This window comes from Pteronotus mesoamericanus, unplaced genomic scaffold, assembly GCF_021234165.1.
Source record: "Pteronotus mesoamericanus isolate MK-2021 breed Mesoamerican mustached bat unplaced genomic scaffold, CSHL_Meso_final contig_68, whole genome shotgun sequence".
Lineage (NCBI taxonomy): Eukaryota > Metazoa > Chordata > Mammalia > Chiroptera > Mormoopidae > Pteronotus > Pteronotus mesoamericanus.
Window position 1 is genome coordinate 2,673,165 of NW_026555234.1, and position 16,625 is coordinate 2,689,789.

At 61.6% G+C, this 16,625-nt stretch overlaps 2 protein-coding genes across 2 annotated transcripts; one reads left to right on the forward strand and one right to left on the reverse strand.

Annotated features, from left to right (window-relative positions):
* Positions 1–869: 869 nt before the first annotated feature.
* Positions 870–13,136, reverse strand: TADA2B (transcriptional adaptor 2B). The gene is made up of 2 exons (XM_054581910.1): positions 12,867–13,136; positions 870–3,214 (listed from the first exon to the last, which is right to left on the reverse strand). Exons 1-2 carry the CDS (start codon positions 13,134–13,136, stop codon positions 2,222–2,224), a joined length of 1,263 nt encoding a protein of 420 aa, XP_054437885.1. The 3' UTR covers positions 870–2,221.
* Positions 13,137–13,761: 625 nt separating this feature from the next.
* CFAP184 (cilia and flagella associated protein 184) lies at positions 13,762–15,423 on the forward strand. Its single transcript, XM_054582217.1, has one exon. The coding sequence runs from the start codon at positions 13,762–13,764 to the stop codon at positions 15,421–15,423; it is 1,662 nt and encodes a 553-aa protein (XP_054438192.1).
* The last annotated feature ends 1,202 nt before the right edge of the window (positions 15,424–16,625 follow it).

Sequence of the window (16,625 nt, forward strand, 5' to 3'; positions counted from 1 at the left end):
CTTTGGAGCTCAACCTGCTGAGCAAGTAAAACAGTAGGAAAGGTAGAGTTGTTTTTAATACATTCTTGGGATGCTGGCCATGCAGAGTATTCAGAACAGCTAAATTACAGTACTTGACTCAAAAGCTGGTGGTCAGCTTTTGCAAAGCCCTAGCTCTGGGGGATTACGGCTCAGGACCGGCGTGGCACTGGTAGCTAGAGTGGGCGGGGTTAAAGCAAACCAAACCAAACGAAAATCACTTTCCCCTTGTAACAGTACTTCAACATAAGTTAATTATACATTCATTATGGTGTTTTAAAACAGTCAAGCCTAAATAAATTCTTCACACTATCAAAAAGATAAACGTCCTGAAAGCCTAAAGCAGTTTCTTGTCTGGCCCAGGCCCCACGACTATAGGGGTGTTCTCCTTCTCAAGCTTAATGAAAGCTGGGCAATTGCTTTATGGAAAAGACTAAATTTAAAACCGAACTAGGCACCTGAAACCAGAAGACCCATGAATGCTGACACCAGGGCAACCAAAGGCAGCGGCTCCCAGCGGGCGGCTGGCACCCAGGCCCCGGGCACAGTCTGACCCAGGCCCGGCCTGCGCCCGCCTTCCAGCAGGCTCCCAGGGGCGGCGGGCGCTGCTGCTCTGGGGACCCCGGGTGAGAAGCACCGGCTAAGAAACCTGTCAAACAGCACCGTCTCCCTCATTGCTCAGTGACAGCCAGCACTGGCTGTCACGGACGGCGACCCCCAGGGGCTGTGGAGGTGGCCCGAGGGAGCACTGCCGCTGCTTGGCCCTCTCAGTCAGAGAAGCCCCGGGCTTAGCCGACCAGGAGCACCTGCTGGCTCGCCACGTACTTCACAACTGAAGCCACAAGCAGTACATTTGAAATGTTTTATTTAATGCTGAAAAATTTACCCTAGGGGACAGAAAGATGTAAAAAGAAAGGAAAAGGCACCGTAATTAAGTTGTCCTTGGAAATGATGAGGGTCTCCTTTTTTTCTTTCAAGTGACTTCACTTTAATGTGACTTCAAGCGCAAACACCCCGGGAGGTACAGTGTGGGGAACTGCAGGCGGGGAGGCAGGCCAAGGGCCGGGAGCAGCGGCCGGCTCTGCAGCCACCGCCAGCTCTCAAGCGGGTCCTGGGCGCGAGAGCCCTGAGCAGCCCGGGAGACACAGGGCTGACCCACGTTCCAAAGGAAGGTACCATGGGAGCGGGCCCCTGAAAAACTAGGGCCGGGCGGGGCTGCGTCCGAGTCTGGTTCACCGCTGTGACCTGGGGACCAGGCACACGGCCGCAGGCCCCAGCCAGGACGCACAGGCTGCCCCGTCTCGCCTGGCTGACCTGCAGAGCGCCCGGGGCCCCCTGAAGTGAGGACGCTTCGCCAGGCTGCCCCGGGCAGGGTTTCAGTGACCAGGGCCCTGGGGACTGTGATCAAAGTCCTGGGAGACGCTCCCCCGGAAGGCAGGGCTCTCCGCCGGGGGCTCTGAAACGAGGCCCTGCGCGCGCAGGACACACCCGCAGCTGCCCCAGGAAGGGCTCGGGGTCCTGGCAGTGGGGCCGTCCTCCTGCAGCGCGGCTCCCCCGCGTCTCCCTCTCTGCGCCAGGGGGCGCTGCCGAAGGCCCGCCCTGTCCGCTCCCAAACGGAGCCAGCTGGGGCCCGGCCAGAGGGCACCAGGCCAAGGGCGCGTTCAGGGACCGGGAACTGCAGGCTCAAACTCGGCCCTGCCAACAGGTAAGGGGAAGCTCATTTGGTCATTGCGTTCACCACCAACCTCCTCCTCAGGTTCCAAGGACACCTCATCCCGTCCTCCTCTGGCCTCGCTGCCTGCCCGCCCGCCCGCCGGCCCCATCTAAAGTGCCACGTGCCGGGGCTGGGCCGGAGCCCGGGCCACCGGGGGAGGCCGGCAGCCGGCGGGCCAGCACCCACGGTGCACGAAGGGAAGGGCTCACAGAAGGCAACGGGCGGCCTCGTCACGGTCTCCACACCGAACACAAAAAGGCAGACGGTCCTCTTCACATTACTTTTAGGGCTAAGGTACAATGTACGTGTATTTGTTTCCCCCATGATCTAAGATTGTTACTATTGCTTCTTTCAGAGGACCATGAAAAGAATTTGTATCCTAAAAAAAGAAACTGCTGAGAAAAAGAACAACGAGGGGGAAAAGCGGCTCCTGCCCCACCCCGCCGTCCGACGAGGGCGAGAACGGCGGCAGTTTTCGGGGCACGGGCCTCAGGAAGCATCCCTGGATATCCAGCCGCTCTCCGTGAGGAAATTCAAAATCCTTTTCTTTAGGACCTTGTCCAAGTAGCTCGGCAGGCGGCTCTTGGAGGGAATGCCCTGTCGCTTCTGGAGGTGGTCTTTGATGATGATGGTCTTGGCGGTCACGTAGCGCGCGGGGCTCAGGTTGAGCGAGCTGCAGAGCGCCTTCTCGCGGTCGGACAGCAGCTCAAAGCCCGGCAGGTGCTCGATGGCGGCGAACTCGCCGTCCTTGGCGTCCTCCCGCCCACGCTTGGCGCCCGCCGAGCCCCGGTTCTCCTTCCGCTTCTCCCGCTTGTGCCGCGCCGCCTCGTACTCAGCCGACTCCTCCATCTTGGTGATCCCATTCCGCCGGTAGCGCTGCAGCTCCCGGATCTTGGCGCGCAGCATCTTCTCCTTGTGCATGTTCTCAAACAGGTCATCGAACTCCTTGCAGGACATGAACTGGTAGAGCGGCCTCAGCTTCAGGCGGAGCTCCCGCTCCTCTTTGGTGATCTTGCGCTTGGCCGTCTTCTCCCTGTCCTTCTTGTCCTTCCCCAGGAAGGCCGGCACCAGGTTGTAGTCGCGGGCGATGTTCTTGCGCCGCTGCCTCTCCCTGAGCTTCCGCACGTACATGTCCACGTGGGCGCGCTTCAGCTCAATCTCCACGTCGTCGTCGTCGTAGTTGACCGAGAGCCCACTGATGAGCGTCTCGGCGTCCTGGTCGTACTCAATCTCATAGTCGTCCCGCAGCGGCATGTAGCCCAGCTGCTGCTGCTCGGCCACCGAGATGTCTAGGGGAGGCAAGGGGGTGGTGAGGCTGGGGGAGAGGGGGCCTCCACTGGGGCAGGTGTGGTCTGTCACCCGGTTGGGGATGGTGTCAGGGATGCAGGCCTTCCCCAGGTTGCCGTGGATGTACATGCTTACGTAATGCTCCATCACTTCCTGGGGAGTCCGGGAAGCTCCAACGTGAGCAGCCATGTCTTCCTGCAAGGACAAAGGTCAGAGTCACTTCTAAAGCCAAACTCAGGGTCACTCAGGATTCATACAAATTCCCTTAACATTTCCCCACAGGCCACCTGGCCCACTTCCTATCACCGTCACTACCCCTCCCAGCGACAGCCCACGGCGCCTTCTCTCGAGCTGGGCTTATCAGTGATGTCAGTGCCAAAAAGAACCTTCAGGCAGTCAGCAGGCAACAAAGTGAAGATCCGGAGCGGCACACACTCGCCTGCAGTCACGGAGGAGTGGGCAGCAGAGCTGAGGCCGGCACCCCCTCGGAGGCCTGCGCCAACCTCCCGCTCCTGAAGCGGGCCTAGCAGGGCCGCCTGGGGCCGGCACTCAGCCCCTGCTCTCCCTGCGCTGGGGGCAGGGTGCCTGCGAGCGGCGCAGGACACAGGCGGGCGCAAGCACAGAGCACCGGGGCGCCCCGCTCCCCCCAGTCCAACCTAGTCATCCCAGACAAGAGAGCAGGCTCGTCCAAAGTTCATGGCCCAGGTCCCCCGCTTACAGAAGGCACCCCATCCCGCCATGCTGTCTGCCTCCGGGGACAGGAAGGGCCAAGCCTCTGTTGTTGACGTTCCCCTGGCCCAGAGGGCCACCCTGCCCCTCTCCTGGGTGGCGGTGTAAGGGAGGAGGTGGGCGCCTTTTCAAGGGGCTGGGGCGTCACCGACGACAGCCCCGCGCTCGGCAGCTCTCCGACAGCCCGCCGGGGCCGCGAGCACTCGCTCCTGCAGGAAGGGAGCTGTGAACTCAGGGTTATTGATGGGAGGAAATTGTACAGCTCCCTCAATGTTTTCCTTCTGCCAAGAGACCTCTTCCTTAAACTCAACCGCTAAAGCCACTTCAGAAAGTGACTGCCCGAAATGCGCACTCATCTTCCACCAGCCGCCCGGCACCACGCCCACAGCCTCCACTGACCCCCCCGCCCACGGCCAGGCTGCCTCCTGCCCCGCACGGTCACCTCCGCGGGAGGGCGGGGCGGGTCTCTGCGCCCCCAAAGGCCCAGCTGGAGCCCCTGAAACCAGCCAGTGCACGCAGGCGGGGCGACGGCAGAGTGGGCGCAGAGGGGCAGGGAGGGGGGTGTCCGTGGTGCGGTGACCAGGCCCCACACCTGGGGCCCTCTCCCACCAGGCGCCGGGTGCCGAGGCTGGAGCTGACGGCACAGGGACAGAGGCGGCCATACTGGGACCTACCAGGAGAAAAGGGAGGACCAGAGTGAACATGAGATCCTGGTCTCATGGGGATGAATTGTGTGCGTGCTTTCTTCTTTTAAAAAATCACTATAATCATCAAATTTGTTCATTATATTTTCTCAGGAAGCAATTGATCCAAAACAACAACAACAAAACCCCAACCCAAGTCACAGGCATTCCCAGCATCTACTGCCACTGTGTGTGGCCCAGGCTGGCCACTTCCCCCCTCTGGGTGCCCCGCACCAGGCGGGGGCCACAGGCGTAGCTGAGCCAAGCCCACCAGCTTCTCCACGGCTGCAGCCACGACAGCTTCAGAATCCAGCGTCCCGGAAGCCTCAGGACAAGGCGCTGGCGTGAACCACAGTCTCAGGGTCGGGAACTCAGGCCCCGTGAGAAGACCCGCCGGCCCGCCCGCCGCCAGCCCAGGGCCCCGGCAATCCGCCTCCAGAGCTCATCGGCTGCTCGGGGCGCCACGTCTGGATAAAACTTCAGTCCAGAAAGAACAAAAGGATTCTAAGCAAAAAAGGGTGTCTGACCAAAGAGAGATGATGCGTTTATATTTTTCTAGTTACTTCCATCAACGTGAATGCTCTGGGAACAGAGCAGAGAATGGAGGCCGCAAGGCAGCCTCAGGGCTGGGCCAGGGCAGGGGATGGCGGGTCACACTCCGGCACCGCTGCCACCACCCTGCCCAGCACCAGGTGTCTTCCCCATAGGCTGCACGCCAGTCAGTTCCTGGCCGGGGTCAGCGGGCCAGCCAGCTGCGGGCACCGTGCTGACGTCTGGGCTGCCCGGGTCCTCTTTTGCTAGCAAGGGGACTCTGCTCGCCATGGTTATTTATGAAGCCACGAACCAGCGGGGCTTGTCACCAGGACCCCAGGAACTCCCGCCAGTCAGCCTCGGGCACTGCTCAAGGACGCCGAGGCCGCACCGGGAGCCAGAGCCGGCGGCTGCTTCTGAGGGACCGCGCTGCACGGATGAGTCAGAAAGGCCAGGAGACCACACCAGCCCCCAATTTTCAAGGTCTGTAAAATGGAGAGTGAGGGTCGCAATGGACCAGCCTGCACACGAAGAGCAGAGTTCGGATTCTTACAGAAACCCACAGAGGACAGACAGGTTCCACGAAGTCACAGCAAAGAAAGGTAAACTGACGATTAAATGCCGCACCAGCTACTGCGCCCAACCGTGTGCTGAGTGCTCTCCCCGGTCTTCACAGCCAGGGACTGCTGTCGCCCCCCCGCAGGGGAGGTGTCCTGTCCCCGTATCACGGTGCCTCACAGGACAGCGGCCGACAGGCTGGGAGGGTGGCTCTCTCCCTCACACGGTCCGAGGTCAAAGTTTCTGCTTGATCTGAACGGAAGGACTGACGGCTAGACCGACAGGGAGGTGGGAGTCACTTCAGTGTGTCGGGGGAAGAGGCCTGGGGAGAACGTGTGGCTGGAGCACAACAGAGCAGGGAACACACGGTGCGCCGCAGCGGGCCCCTCCCGCCGCAGCACGCAGCTCCCGCGGGTGCGGGGCCAAAGCCCACGGGGCCGGACTCCACGCTTGTTTTTCCCTTCCTGTTGTCTTAAAAAAAAAAAAAGAAAAAGACTTCCCATCTTTGGAAAACAGTAAGAGAAACAGGTATGCTGCTTCTTTAAATCCTTTGAAAACAAGGGCGAAGGTGTTTCTAAGCCACACAAGGCCCACCGGGTCTACTTTCGAAGGTCGCTACACGCAGGCCAGGATGCAGCCTCTCCGGGGAAGGACGCCAGCCTCCTGCGGGGTGGCGACCACACCAGGCTCTCCGGCTGCCCTGGCCTCCCGCCCCCTCCTCATGGCTCGCCTGCACGGGCCTCTGGCACCTGAGCAGGGAAAGGAGGAGGACAGCTCCGAGAAACCGCCGTCCACGTGGGGCAGCGGGCTCCCTCCAGCGGCGCTTGCCCAGCTGGGGCTGCCCCGCACGTGCCGCCCCTGAGAGGCTCCATCGGCAAACCTGCCGCCCTCAGGCCAGGCTGGCCTAGGGTCCAGGGTGAACTTGAAAGATGGTCCTTCATTCCAAGATTACATCCTTACTGGGGGGGAGGGGCGCGGGGAGAACACATTAAGACAGTCTTTCTTTTTGTGAAGTGGTGATAATTAGATCTTTTAAAAAACTTTTTAAATATCCCTACTTGGCAAACTTAGAGCAAGCAATTCTATGTTAGTTTTCACAGTATTTCCTTTCCATGTGGCAGGGCCGCACTCACCTGCCGGGCTGGCCGAACTCCTCGGCACGCTGCCCAGGACACAGACGCCCTACCCTGGCGGCTCCAGCCTCGCCCGCCTCCAGCGGGGGCGGTCCCCAGTCCCGCCTCATCCTCCAGGACACACCACACCCCTCGGAGACTGCCTCCTAGGCCCTGTGCAGGCCCTGCTTCCCCGCCCCCACCCACCCCCGCTGCGCGAGGCTTTCTGCTGCTCCTGCCGCTGCTCCCTGGAGCCACAGCTTTGTGCGGTGGGCCTTCTGGTTGCTTCTGCCCCTTTGAAGCTTCTTCACTTAAAGAAAAAACGCTCCCCACCGCCACCCCCGGCTCCAAAGCACTTGGGGAACAAAACCAGCCCCGAGGCCTCTGCCTGTGCCTCATGGTCCAGAGCTGGGGGTGAGGAGGGACATGACCGGTGCCCACAGGGGCACCCAGGATGCCCCCGCGCGGAGCTGCCCAGGTGCACAGGAAGGGTGCGCATCGAGCTCGAGGTCACGGCCGCCGTGCTGCGGGCCTGCCTGGGATGCAGACGCTGGGCATCACTCCTGGCAGCCGGGCGGAAGCAGCCCAAGTGCCCGTCAGCGGGCGCGCGGGGAGCAAAACGAGGTCCGTCCACACGGTGGATCCTGCCTCAAGGACGGTGGCTCCAGACCCCGCCGCCACAGGGGCCAGCCTGCAGGCAACGGGCCAGTGCCAGCAAGGCCGGTGCGTGTGACTCCATGTCTCTGAGGCCCCGAGAGTCAGGACGCAGGCTGGCCGTTCCAGGGGCTGGGGGAGGGGCGAGAGTCAGTGCTTGATGGGGACTGGGCTTCAGTCTGGGAGGGGGACGTTCTGGAGGCAACGGTGGTGCTGCTGCCCAGCTGGCACCGCCGGGACGTCCTTGATCCCTCTGACCTGTGCACTTAACGATGGCTGCAATGATGTATTTCATGTTCTATGTATTTTAGCACAATAATAGTGTCTTTGTAAATATAAAACAAAGAAAAATATTTTACGGTGGCAGGCGCGGCTCCACGCCGGCGGTTCCTGAGGCGGGGCCCCTGAGCCAGCAGCAGCAGCGCCCCTCACGGGGGCTGTTTGAGCCGCGCGCACGTGCGCTCCCCGGCCCACCGGGGGCCTGCTGACACGGGCGCCGCTGCTCTGCCCGGCCCTGCTCACTCCGGCCACATGTCCACCCAGGCCCTCCCCCTCCTCCCCACCCTCCAGAGCAACTCCCGAGCGCCCCGCTGTCAGGGCGCTCCTGGGGCGGGCTTCCCCAGTCCCACGGCTCAGCGACGGGCGACCGCTCTCGCGGTCCCTCAATGTGGTCCCAGGGGCCCTGTGTCAGAACCCCCGTAACTGCCGTTTCCGGTCTCCCCCGCAGAAATGCCAATTCAGGTTAGGGTGGTCCCTGGGAATCTGGGGGGCCTCAGGTGATTCTGCTGTGCAGCTAGGGAACCAATGAATAGAAGGTTCTAGGAAGAGTCAGGCCTACCTCCAATTATTTCACAGCCTACGGCTGCTTCCTCATTTGTAAGTGAGGGACCAGGGGGCCGTGACCGGGGAGCAAGCGTCAACGCCAGGGGCCCAGCTTAGAGCCTGGTGCTCTGCACACTCAGCAAGAGCTCAGTCTGAGTCAGCTTCCCAACCCCACTATGACCTGGTGGCCTGGCACTCACAGATTTTACAATGTGACCCCGTACACCCTTGCCTGCCTGTTCCCAACCTGAATCCTCCACTTCAGGTGACCTGGCTTTACCTGGCTCCTGGACACACCAGCCTCCAGGGACGCGGAAAGCCCCCGGTCCACGCTGTCCTTCACCTGGAAAGCGTTCTCTGCTGCCCACCCCCCGAGCAAGACCGAGTCCATGCAACCATACAGCCCCATTCAAGGTGACCCAGCTGTCCCACCTCTATCCATGCTCCACCACACGGCACGGGCTGGATGGACCCCCGCCCGTGCAGAGCGGGCCCTGTGTCAGTGCGGAAGGAGTGAACGCGCACCACGCAGGCGTCATCTGCTGATCAGCTGGGGCCGGCCTCCCCGATGCCCGCTGCGGCTGCAGAAGGCAGCGCTCCGGCCACATGTCTCCAGCAGCTGGCCGGCACGCCTGGGCGCCGGCACCAGGCCCTGCCCAGTCTGCTGAGAATTACACATACTTAAAAATTTTTTTTCTTTTTTTACCATTTTGCAATTAAGCTGCAACCTCACACAATATCACCTGCAAGTGATTTTGTGTAACTTTCTTACAAACAAGGACATTCTCCTATGAACCACAGTATCACCATCAAATTTAGAAAATTATGAAGATACATTATCATCTAAATCTCCGTTCCCACTGAAGTTCTGCCCATCGCCCTAACGACACCCTTCGCTGGCGAAGGACCCAGCTCAGAACCACGTGTTGGGTTTAGCTCTGCGCTGTTCCCTGGTCGTTCATTTTCCTCACCTGCGTGGGCAGGGACTGCCTGCCGCCCCTGCCACACAGGTGTCCTCCTTATCCACTCAGCCTGTGAGCCCTGGCGCTGGCCATCCTCCCAGCCACCAACACCCTTCTCACTGCGCCCCCGGGTGACACCCTCTCTAGGTCACCGCGTCACACTCATTGGCCCCTGCACGGACACCCCGCTCCCCCCAGGAAGGCTGGCTTCCCACGCGGCTTCTCCCCAAGCCTCCCACCGCTGCCTGGACGCCCCCTCCCAGGGCCTGGGCTAGCGAGCCGCATGCCTGGCTGCCACGGGCTGCGCAGGAGACAGGGAGCTCCACCTGTTTTTTAAACTCCCGGCCTAGCTCCAAAGCTGGCTTCAACCCCCTCGCCCCAGACGTCCTTCTGACCACCACCTGCAGGAGCGTGGCCTCCCTCCAACTGTCCCGTCCCCCGGCAGACGCGCAGGAAGTCCACGGCTACTCTACCACTGTCTCCCACTGCCGTCAATTGTTTCCCGGTGCGTTTCTGTCTGTGTTGAAGTCCCAGCAGGACCCGCACAGCACTCAGCGCAACACAGCGGCCCTGAGGCGCTCGGCCAAAGCCCCCGGCCCAGCAGCTGTGAGCCAGCGCTCCCGCCCCCCCCCCCCCCCGCCGCTCCCATCAAACGCACGGGCGCCGGGTGCCAGGGCCTGGCCGGCCCGCTCGTCCCCAGGCCCTCCTCGGCCACGCCTGTTCCCAGGGCAAAGTGGGGGCCAACGGGGCCAGACTTCAGCAACAGCCTGTCCCTGGGGTTTTCTGACATCGCCCTGTCCCCATGAACTCCACACAAAGCAGCACAGCCCTGAGGCCACACATCCCACGCCTTCTGAGAAATCAGAACGACAGCTTCACCTCCCTCCACATCGCCGTCCCCGCGGTTCAGGCTAACCTTTCTCCGCACTCCACACCCAGCCGTGAGCCTGACTCCCGCCACCAGGTCACCCTCCCTGCCCTGCACACTGGCCTCCCGAGGAACCAGGTCAAGGCTCCGCTGTGCTGAGAAGCACCTCCAGCCTAGCCACACCTTCCGGTCAGGGCGCCGCCTCCAGAATCGATGGGCCTGCATCTGAACCCTGGTCTGGCCACGTGAAAAGTCAGGGCAGTCTGGGCAAGTATTTGAAACTGTCAGAGTCACCGTTCTTCACCTGTACACGAGGACACTAAGAAGCCACTCCACAGCTGCTGTGCAGAACGACCCAGAACCCGCACGTGCTGAACGCGGCATGCATGAGACGTAACACGCATGGGCGCGTGTCTGCAAATCCCTCAGAGGGAGCCACACATCTCAGAGCTGCACGTGAAACGTCGAAGCTAAGGCAGGGACCCAAGAGAGCACAGCCAGAGAGACGCTACGGCCCTGTGGCTCAGTGTGGCCTATCCGGGCGAGGTCAGCACGCAGAGCCCCAGCCTCCCCCTGAACCTGCCAGGGGAAGGCCCCCGGCCCCCAGGCCCAAGTACCGCTTCCTCCAGCTGTGTCTCCTCCGAGAGCTCGCATGGCTCTGAGTGGGGCGTGCGGCTTAACCAGCACCCCCAGCGACTCGTGTGCACGTTAATGTTTGAGAAATACAATGCCCGCCTTCCAGCCCCACGCTTCCTCCACAGCAGCACGAATGTCGCAGTCCCTGGGCTCGCTTTTCGTGAGCTTCCCACAAGGCTGCAGGGCAGGCAGTGCAGACAGTGCAGCTAGGAGCACAGGCTCAGGAGTCCAACCACTCAGCTCGACCTGCCGCGCAGGCTGCCGGGAAAGCTTCAGGAGGCATGCACAGCGCCTGGCCCTCAGCAAGGCCCACAGCCACGCAGCTATTTCAGCTGCTGCTCGAGAGCGACGTGCTAGAAGGGTGATGTGGGGAAGGAATTTCTGTCTAAGGCACTGACTCAGAAGAAGAAAGACCAGTCACAAACCATCATCAGGGAGAAGAGGCCCCTAAGCAGAAGAAATAAAAAACGATCAAGGAGGTGTCAGCTGAGATACCACAGGTCAGCAGACACTGTGAGGCCTCGCACGCTGTGAAGTTTAATCTAAGCAGATCTGGAAGCCACTGAAGGGATGTGATGTGACATGTCTTCAAAGAGCACTCTGATTATGGCGTGTGAAGTGAGCCACGGGGCTCCAGGCCGAAGCAGGGAGACCACCCGGGAGGCTCAGGAAGCGGTTGAGCCGAGAGAGAAACGGCCGCCTTGGCTACGGCTGCGAGAGGCGGCTCGACCCTGGAACTGCTTTGAGGACAGGCTGCGGAGCTGGACCTGGGAGGAGGGGCTGAGGGCGGCTCTGGGTCCGAGTCGCTGCGTGAGGCTCTGTGAGACGGGTCCCAGGTGTCCCTGAGGCAAGCAGTTCAGGACGCTGAGCAGCGGTTTCCCGTTGAAGGCTGAGCGGGGGAAGAGCTCCAGTCTCAGGACCCCATGATGACAACCCTCCAAGACAAGGACGAAGCCTTTCTTCCCTTCACAACCTCTCACTGCTGTATAGTGTGTTCAATACACATCAACAAACAGCACTTCAGGACAAAGGGACAGCGGCAATCCCATGAGAGCATGTGGGTATCTGCAGAGCAGTGTCAAAGGAGTAGGGAGAGGGACAGAGGTCCAGGGCGCAGGATGGGTATTGGTCCCTGAAGATGGGCTCACTTTATAGAAAGGAAGCAAAAGAAAAGGGGAGTGGCCAGGTTTGGGGACGAGGGGAGTCGCATGGAGGTCTTCCACTGGGAGCCAGCAGGAGCGGAGGGCTTCTGGAGAAGGGGCAAGACCAACTGCTGGCTCAGGGAAGAAGGGGCCCAACACGTGGAAGGCTCTGGAAAGGTGCAGGGCTGGGGTCGTGTCTCTCCTCCCTGCTTTTCACAAGGCTGGGGGCCGCCGCTTACCCTGGGCATTTTGGGTCAGGACACAGGTGGATGTGTCTCCTTTCTAATGCGGAGGGAGGCTTCCTCTGGCCAGAGGAATGGGCAGCTCGAGCCCTTCAAGAGGGGAGCACCGCACACCTCTCCCAAGGAGCCCAGCCCTCTGCCCGGCTGGAGTCAGTAGGTCCACGCCAGCTCTCACCTTTTCCTGTCCGACAAATGCCTCTACAGGATCCTTCTGATGGAGAACAACACCCAGGACAAATGCCTCCCAGCCCGTACGCCTCTGGACAGTGCCTACTGACCACCCCTTGCAAAATGTCCTGGCTGCTGCCAGGGCCCAGGATACCCCAGTCCACCGCGAGGGACACAGGGCCTCTACCCGCAGAGACAACACACAAAGCGAGCGGGACCACGAGTGCAGAGTGTATCAGGGATGGTGGCAGGAGCCACCGGGGAAGGTGCGAGGCTTGCCTAGCCTCCACCACCACCGTTCCGCAGGCACAACCAGCTCGCTCCCCAGCGCTCCTGCGGCCCTATCAGGGTGGCTCAACCGCCTGCGGCCACCAGCTCCTACTCCATCAAGGACGGCGGTGCCGGGTCTTGCCCAAAGTCTGCACTCAGCAAACACCCATGAAGTATCCCTAACGGTTTAGCAAATGGCTCTGCTGCCAGAAAGCCATGGTCCAAACCCCTGCTTTGCTACTTCCTGGCTGTGTGACCTTGCGCAGGCTGCTTCGACTCTCCGCGCTTCGGTTTCCCGTGCGAACCGCGCCTGCCCCCGACCCCCCGGCATCCCCCCTCCCGGACCCTCAGGCTCCCCAGCCGCCGTACTGGGCACGGACCAAGCAGGTGCGCCTCGCGGCCGTACTGACCGAGGAGAGGACCAAGCCGCCGCGTCTCCCTCCCGCGTCCGCGCAGGGCCCGCCGCTCACCCAGTTTCCGAAGCCAAACTGCTCGATGGCATCCAGCAGCAGCTGCTCCTCGCGGCTGGTCCAGCCGCCCTCGGCCTCGGGCCCCCACAACGTGAAGCGCCCGCCGTCCACCAGCTGGTAGCCGTGGTAGCGGCGGTGGTGGCCGATCTCAGCGCCAGCCGAGAAGCACTCGGGGCACAGCTCGATGTCCTGGCACTCGGTGCAGCGGAAGCGCAGCGGGCTCACCTCGGCCAGGCAGTACACGCAGTACTTCTTACCGAGCTCCGCCATCTTCCCCCGCCCGCCGCCCGCGCCCGCCGCCGCCGCCGCCGCCGCGCCCGCTGCCCTCGGCGCCGCCCGGGCCGCCGCCGCGCTCCAGCAACCGCCGCCCGCCGCCGCCGCCGATGCCGGGCCCGTCACCGCCGCGCTGCCCCGCCCAGGCGCCGCCGGAGCCGGCCAGCCGGGCCGCGTCCCGCCTCAGCACGCAGGCGCCCTCGGGCCTGGACCGGCCGCCACCGCCGCCGCCGTCGCTCCGCCGCATCGCGCAGGCGCCCCGCGCGCGCCACCGCGCGGGGCCCGGCCCGCCGCTCTGCGCCTGCGCGCCCCTCGCGCCGGCCGCCCGCCCCTCCCAGCACCTCCTAACGCCACGCCCCGGGCCAAACGCTGGGAAACGGACGGAAAGCGAGCGTGGCAGGCGCGCCACGCCCCCCGAGGCGCGAGCCTACGCCCTCGTCCAATCAGCGGTGCCTGTCGTCCGCCTGCGGCCTCTCATTGGTTTTAAAGGAGGAGAGAAGGGAGCAGGGTGTCCGACTGACGTCTGGCCAATCACCGGGCCCACCGTGAGCGCTTCTTGGTTGCCCCTGGAAACCCAACAGTCTGCCGCCGGGTCCAGCGGCGCTGGCAGAGCCAGTGAGAGATGGACAACCCCTCCGAGCCCACTGGAGCCTCAGCGCCGGATGACGGAGATGTGGTGAGCCTGGCCTCGCGGCTGTCCGGGATCAAGGCCAGCTCTGGCCCCCAGTCTCCGGCCGAGCCCGCGGAGCCGGAGCCGGAAGCCGTAGAGACTTCGGAGGGAGGCGCCGCCGCGGCCGAGCCCCTCGAGCCGACCGAGTCGGACAAGCCTGCCGAGCTCGCCGAGCCCCGGGGAGGGCCGGCGGCCACCGAGGCGGAGGGCGAGGAGGGGCCCGGAGAGCGGCAGGAGTCGGCCGAGTCCGGGCCAGAGGAGCCAGCCAAGCCGGGGCCCGCAGGCGGGCCCGAGGAACCCGAGGAGGAGGAGAGGGAGGAGGCGCCGGAGGACGAGGAGGCGGAGGCGGCGGCAGCCGCGGAGGCGGCAGGGAGGAAGAAAGCCTCGTCGAGGGTCTCTCCGCCGCTGTCCACGACCGGCCAGGAGGAGGCGGCGCCAGCCCCGGAGGCTGAGCGGAAGGGACCAGAGGAGGAGGCAGGGAGCGAGGAGAGCGAGGAGAAGAGTGCAGAAGGAAGCGGGGTGACAGGAGACTCCGAGCAGAAGGGTCTGGACGAGGGCCTGCAGTACGAGGACTTGGAGTGGACGGAGGAGGTGCAGAGGCGGCAGGAGCATCAGCTGCGCTCTGAGCTCCTAGACCAGTACCGCTCCCTGCTGGTGGAGCGGGGCCACTACCAGCGCTACAACGTCTACCTGCAGCACAAGATCTTCTTGGCGCTGCGCAGGAAGAAGGGCCTGGATGCTGCCGAGGTGCCCGATGTGGGCCCGGAGCCCGAGGCCCCCGAGAAGGAGCGCGCATACCTCAGCTACCTGGCCGTGCTGGAGGAGCTCAGGAAGCAGCGGGCCGACGACCTGGACTGGTACCGCCAGGAGCTGGGCCAGCTGAAGCAGCAGTGCAACGAGAAGCTCTCCAGAGTGGAGAAGGAATGGCGAAGCTTCCAGGCACTCAAGAAGCAGGTGATGATGCAGGTCATGGGCAGCTGTAGGATGTGGGGCGGCCGCCAGGCCGCTCTCCGGGAGGTGGAGCAGCTCCAGGCGCTGGAGGAGAAGAAGGAGAAGGAGATGAGCGCCGTGAGATTAGAGAACGTGCAACTGAAGCAGAGTCTGGCGCACTTTGAGACCAGGATGAGGGCGCAAGAGGACACGGTTGACGGGCTGCTCTTCATCGATTTTGAACAGCTTAAGATCGAGAACCGGACCTTCAATGAGAAAGTTGAGGAGCGAAATGAGGAGCTTTTGAAACTGCGCAACAAAGTGAACAACAATGTGCAAATAATTACCCATGTGAAAGAAATGTTACACTTCGTGGACATGGAAAATGCATGCAAAAAGTCACAGCTTTTGGACATTGACACTCAAGTGGCCCTAAGGAGGGACATCTTGACCAAGACTAAGCAAGCTCGGGACAGCCTGCGGAGCGACAACATCAAGTTGAATCAGAAGTGCGGGCTTCTGGGCAAGGAGGCCCTCCTCCGCGACATGGAGGAGAAGGTGGGCGAGGCCGAGGCGCTCAAGCAGCGCCTAGACGCCCTGAAGCGCCACCACGCCGGGCTCCTTCTGTCCCGCAGGGGCGTGAAGCAGAAGATCCGGGAGGCCAAGGCCTTCCTCCCCTCCTGACCGCAGCCGCCTGGCTTCAGCCCAGCAAGGGTCCCCCTTCGTTAACTTTTAGTCTCCTTTTTTTTTTCTTGCCATCCTTTATTTAAGGCCTATGATATTTAGGATGGAACTACATTTTGTGTTTATCTCATAAATTTTCAGCTTCCAAGTGAGGGCGGAGCACAAAATTGGGTTAGCAGTCAGTTTTAGATGGGGTGAAGTAAAACAGGTCCAGCAAAACAAACAAGGTCATGCACATACTCCTCATACGAAGCTGTCAAAAGCCTATTTGTATCTGAGCAATCCCACAATTTCAATGACCTGAGAGTGAGGGAGAGCTTTTCCTCTTCCACGGGTGGGGGGCTTCAACCAAGGTGCAGGGCACCCCCACATTTCTGTGCTATTATTAAATCCCTTTGAATTATTAAACTGTGTAGTCTGCGTCAGTCCCAACTCAAAGCTCACTAGTTCCCTTAGACTGACCTAAAATTGGTTTGTATGTAAGTAGCCCAGCTTCTGGGGTAACAAAAGATATCCAGCAAATGGGAGAAACGCTATATAGGAAGGGATCTGGTGTTCCTCCACCTTCCCCCTTTCCCGTGAAAGGAGGCTCAGTCTGCTTCGCCACAGGTGTTCGTTCCTGGCTCGATGGCAGTCTTCAATTCTAATGAAATGTCTTCTTGGGTCCCCTAAAGGAGCGCATTGATCTGTACCAATAAGGGGCATTTTGTTTCCTAGTGGAAACAATGATGGCTGTGTTTTGCCAGGTGCGAAATAGACGGCGCGGAGACGCTGCCCGGGAGCCTTTGGCTCTCCGCAGGCGACAGGCCCTCCCTGTGCACGTGGTTTTATTTTGTATCAAACATCAAAACACCTGTTGTTCCTGGGTCACTGGAAGAAATACCCGACAGGCCTATCTCCTTAATTCAGAACCAGGGGTTAACGTTTTCTGTTTTCTTTGATGCTTTTGGAGCTAGAGGCTTGGTTTGATCTCTCCTTAATCTTAGGTGAACTTTTGAGGTGTGCAGATGCGGGGCTAAAAGCATTCTCCCGAGCCTAAGCTGAAGGGGGGCACAGGAAGGGCAGGCCGTCTTTTTTCTGGCGCTGAACACCTGTTTCGTGGCAGAGGCCCCACTCCAGGCAGATGGCCCTGCTGGCTGTGAGGGCGTCACAGCGACCCTTCCGATGACTTTGTTCTCTGAAGTGTTTTTCCTTTCATGCCA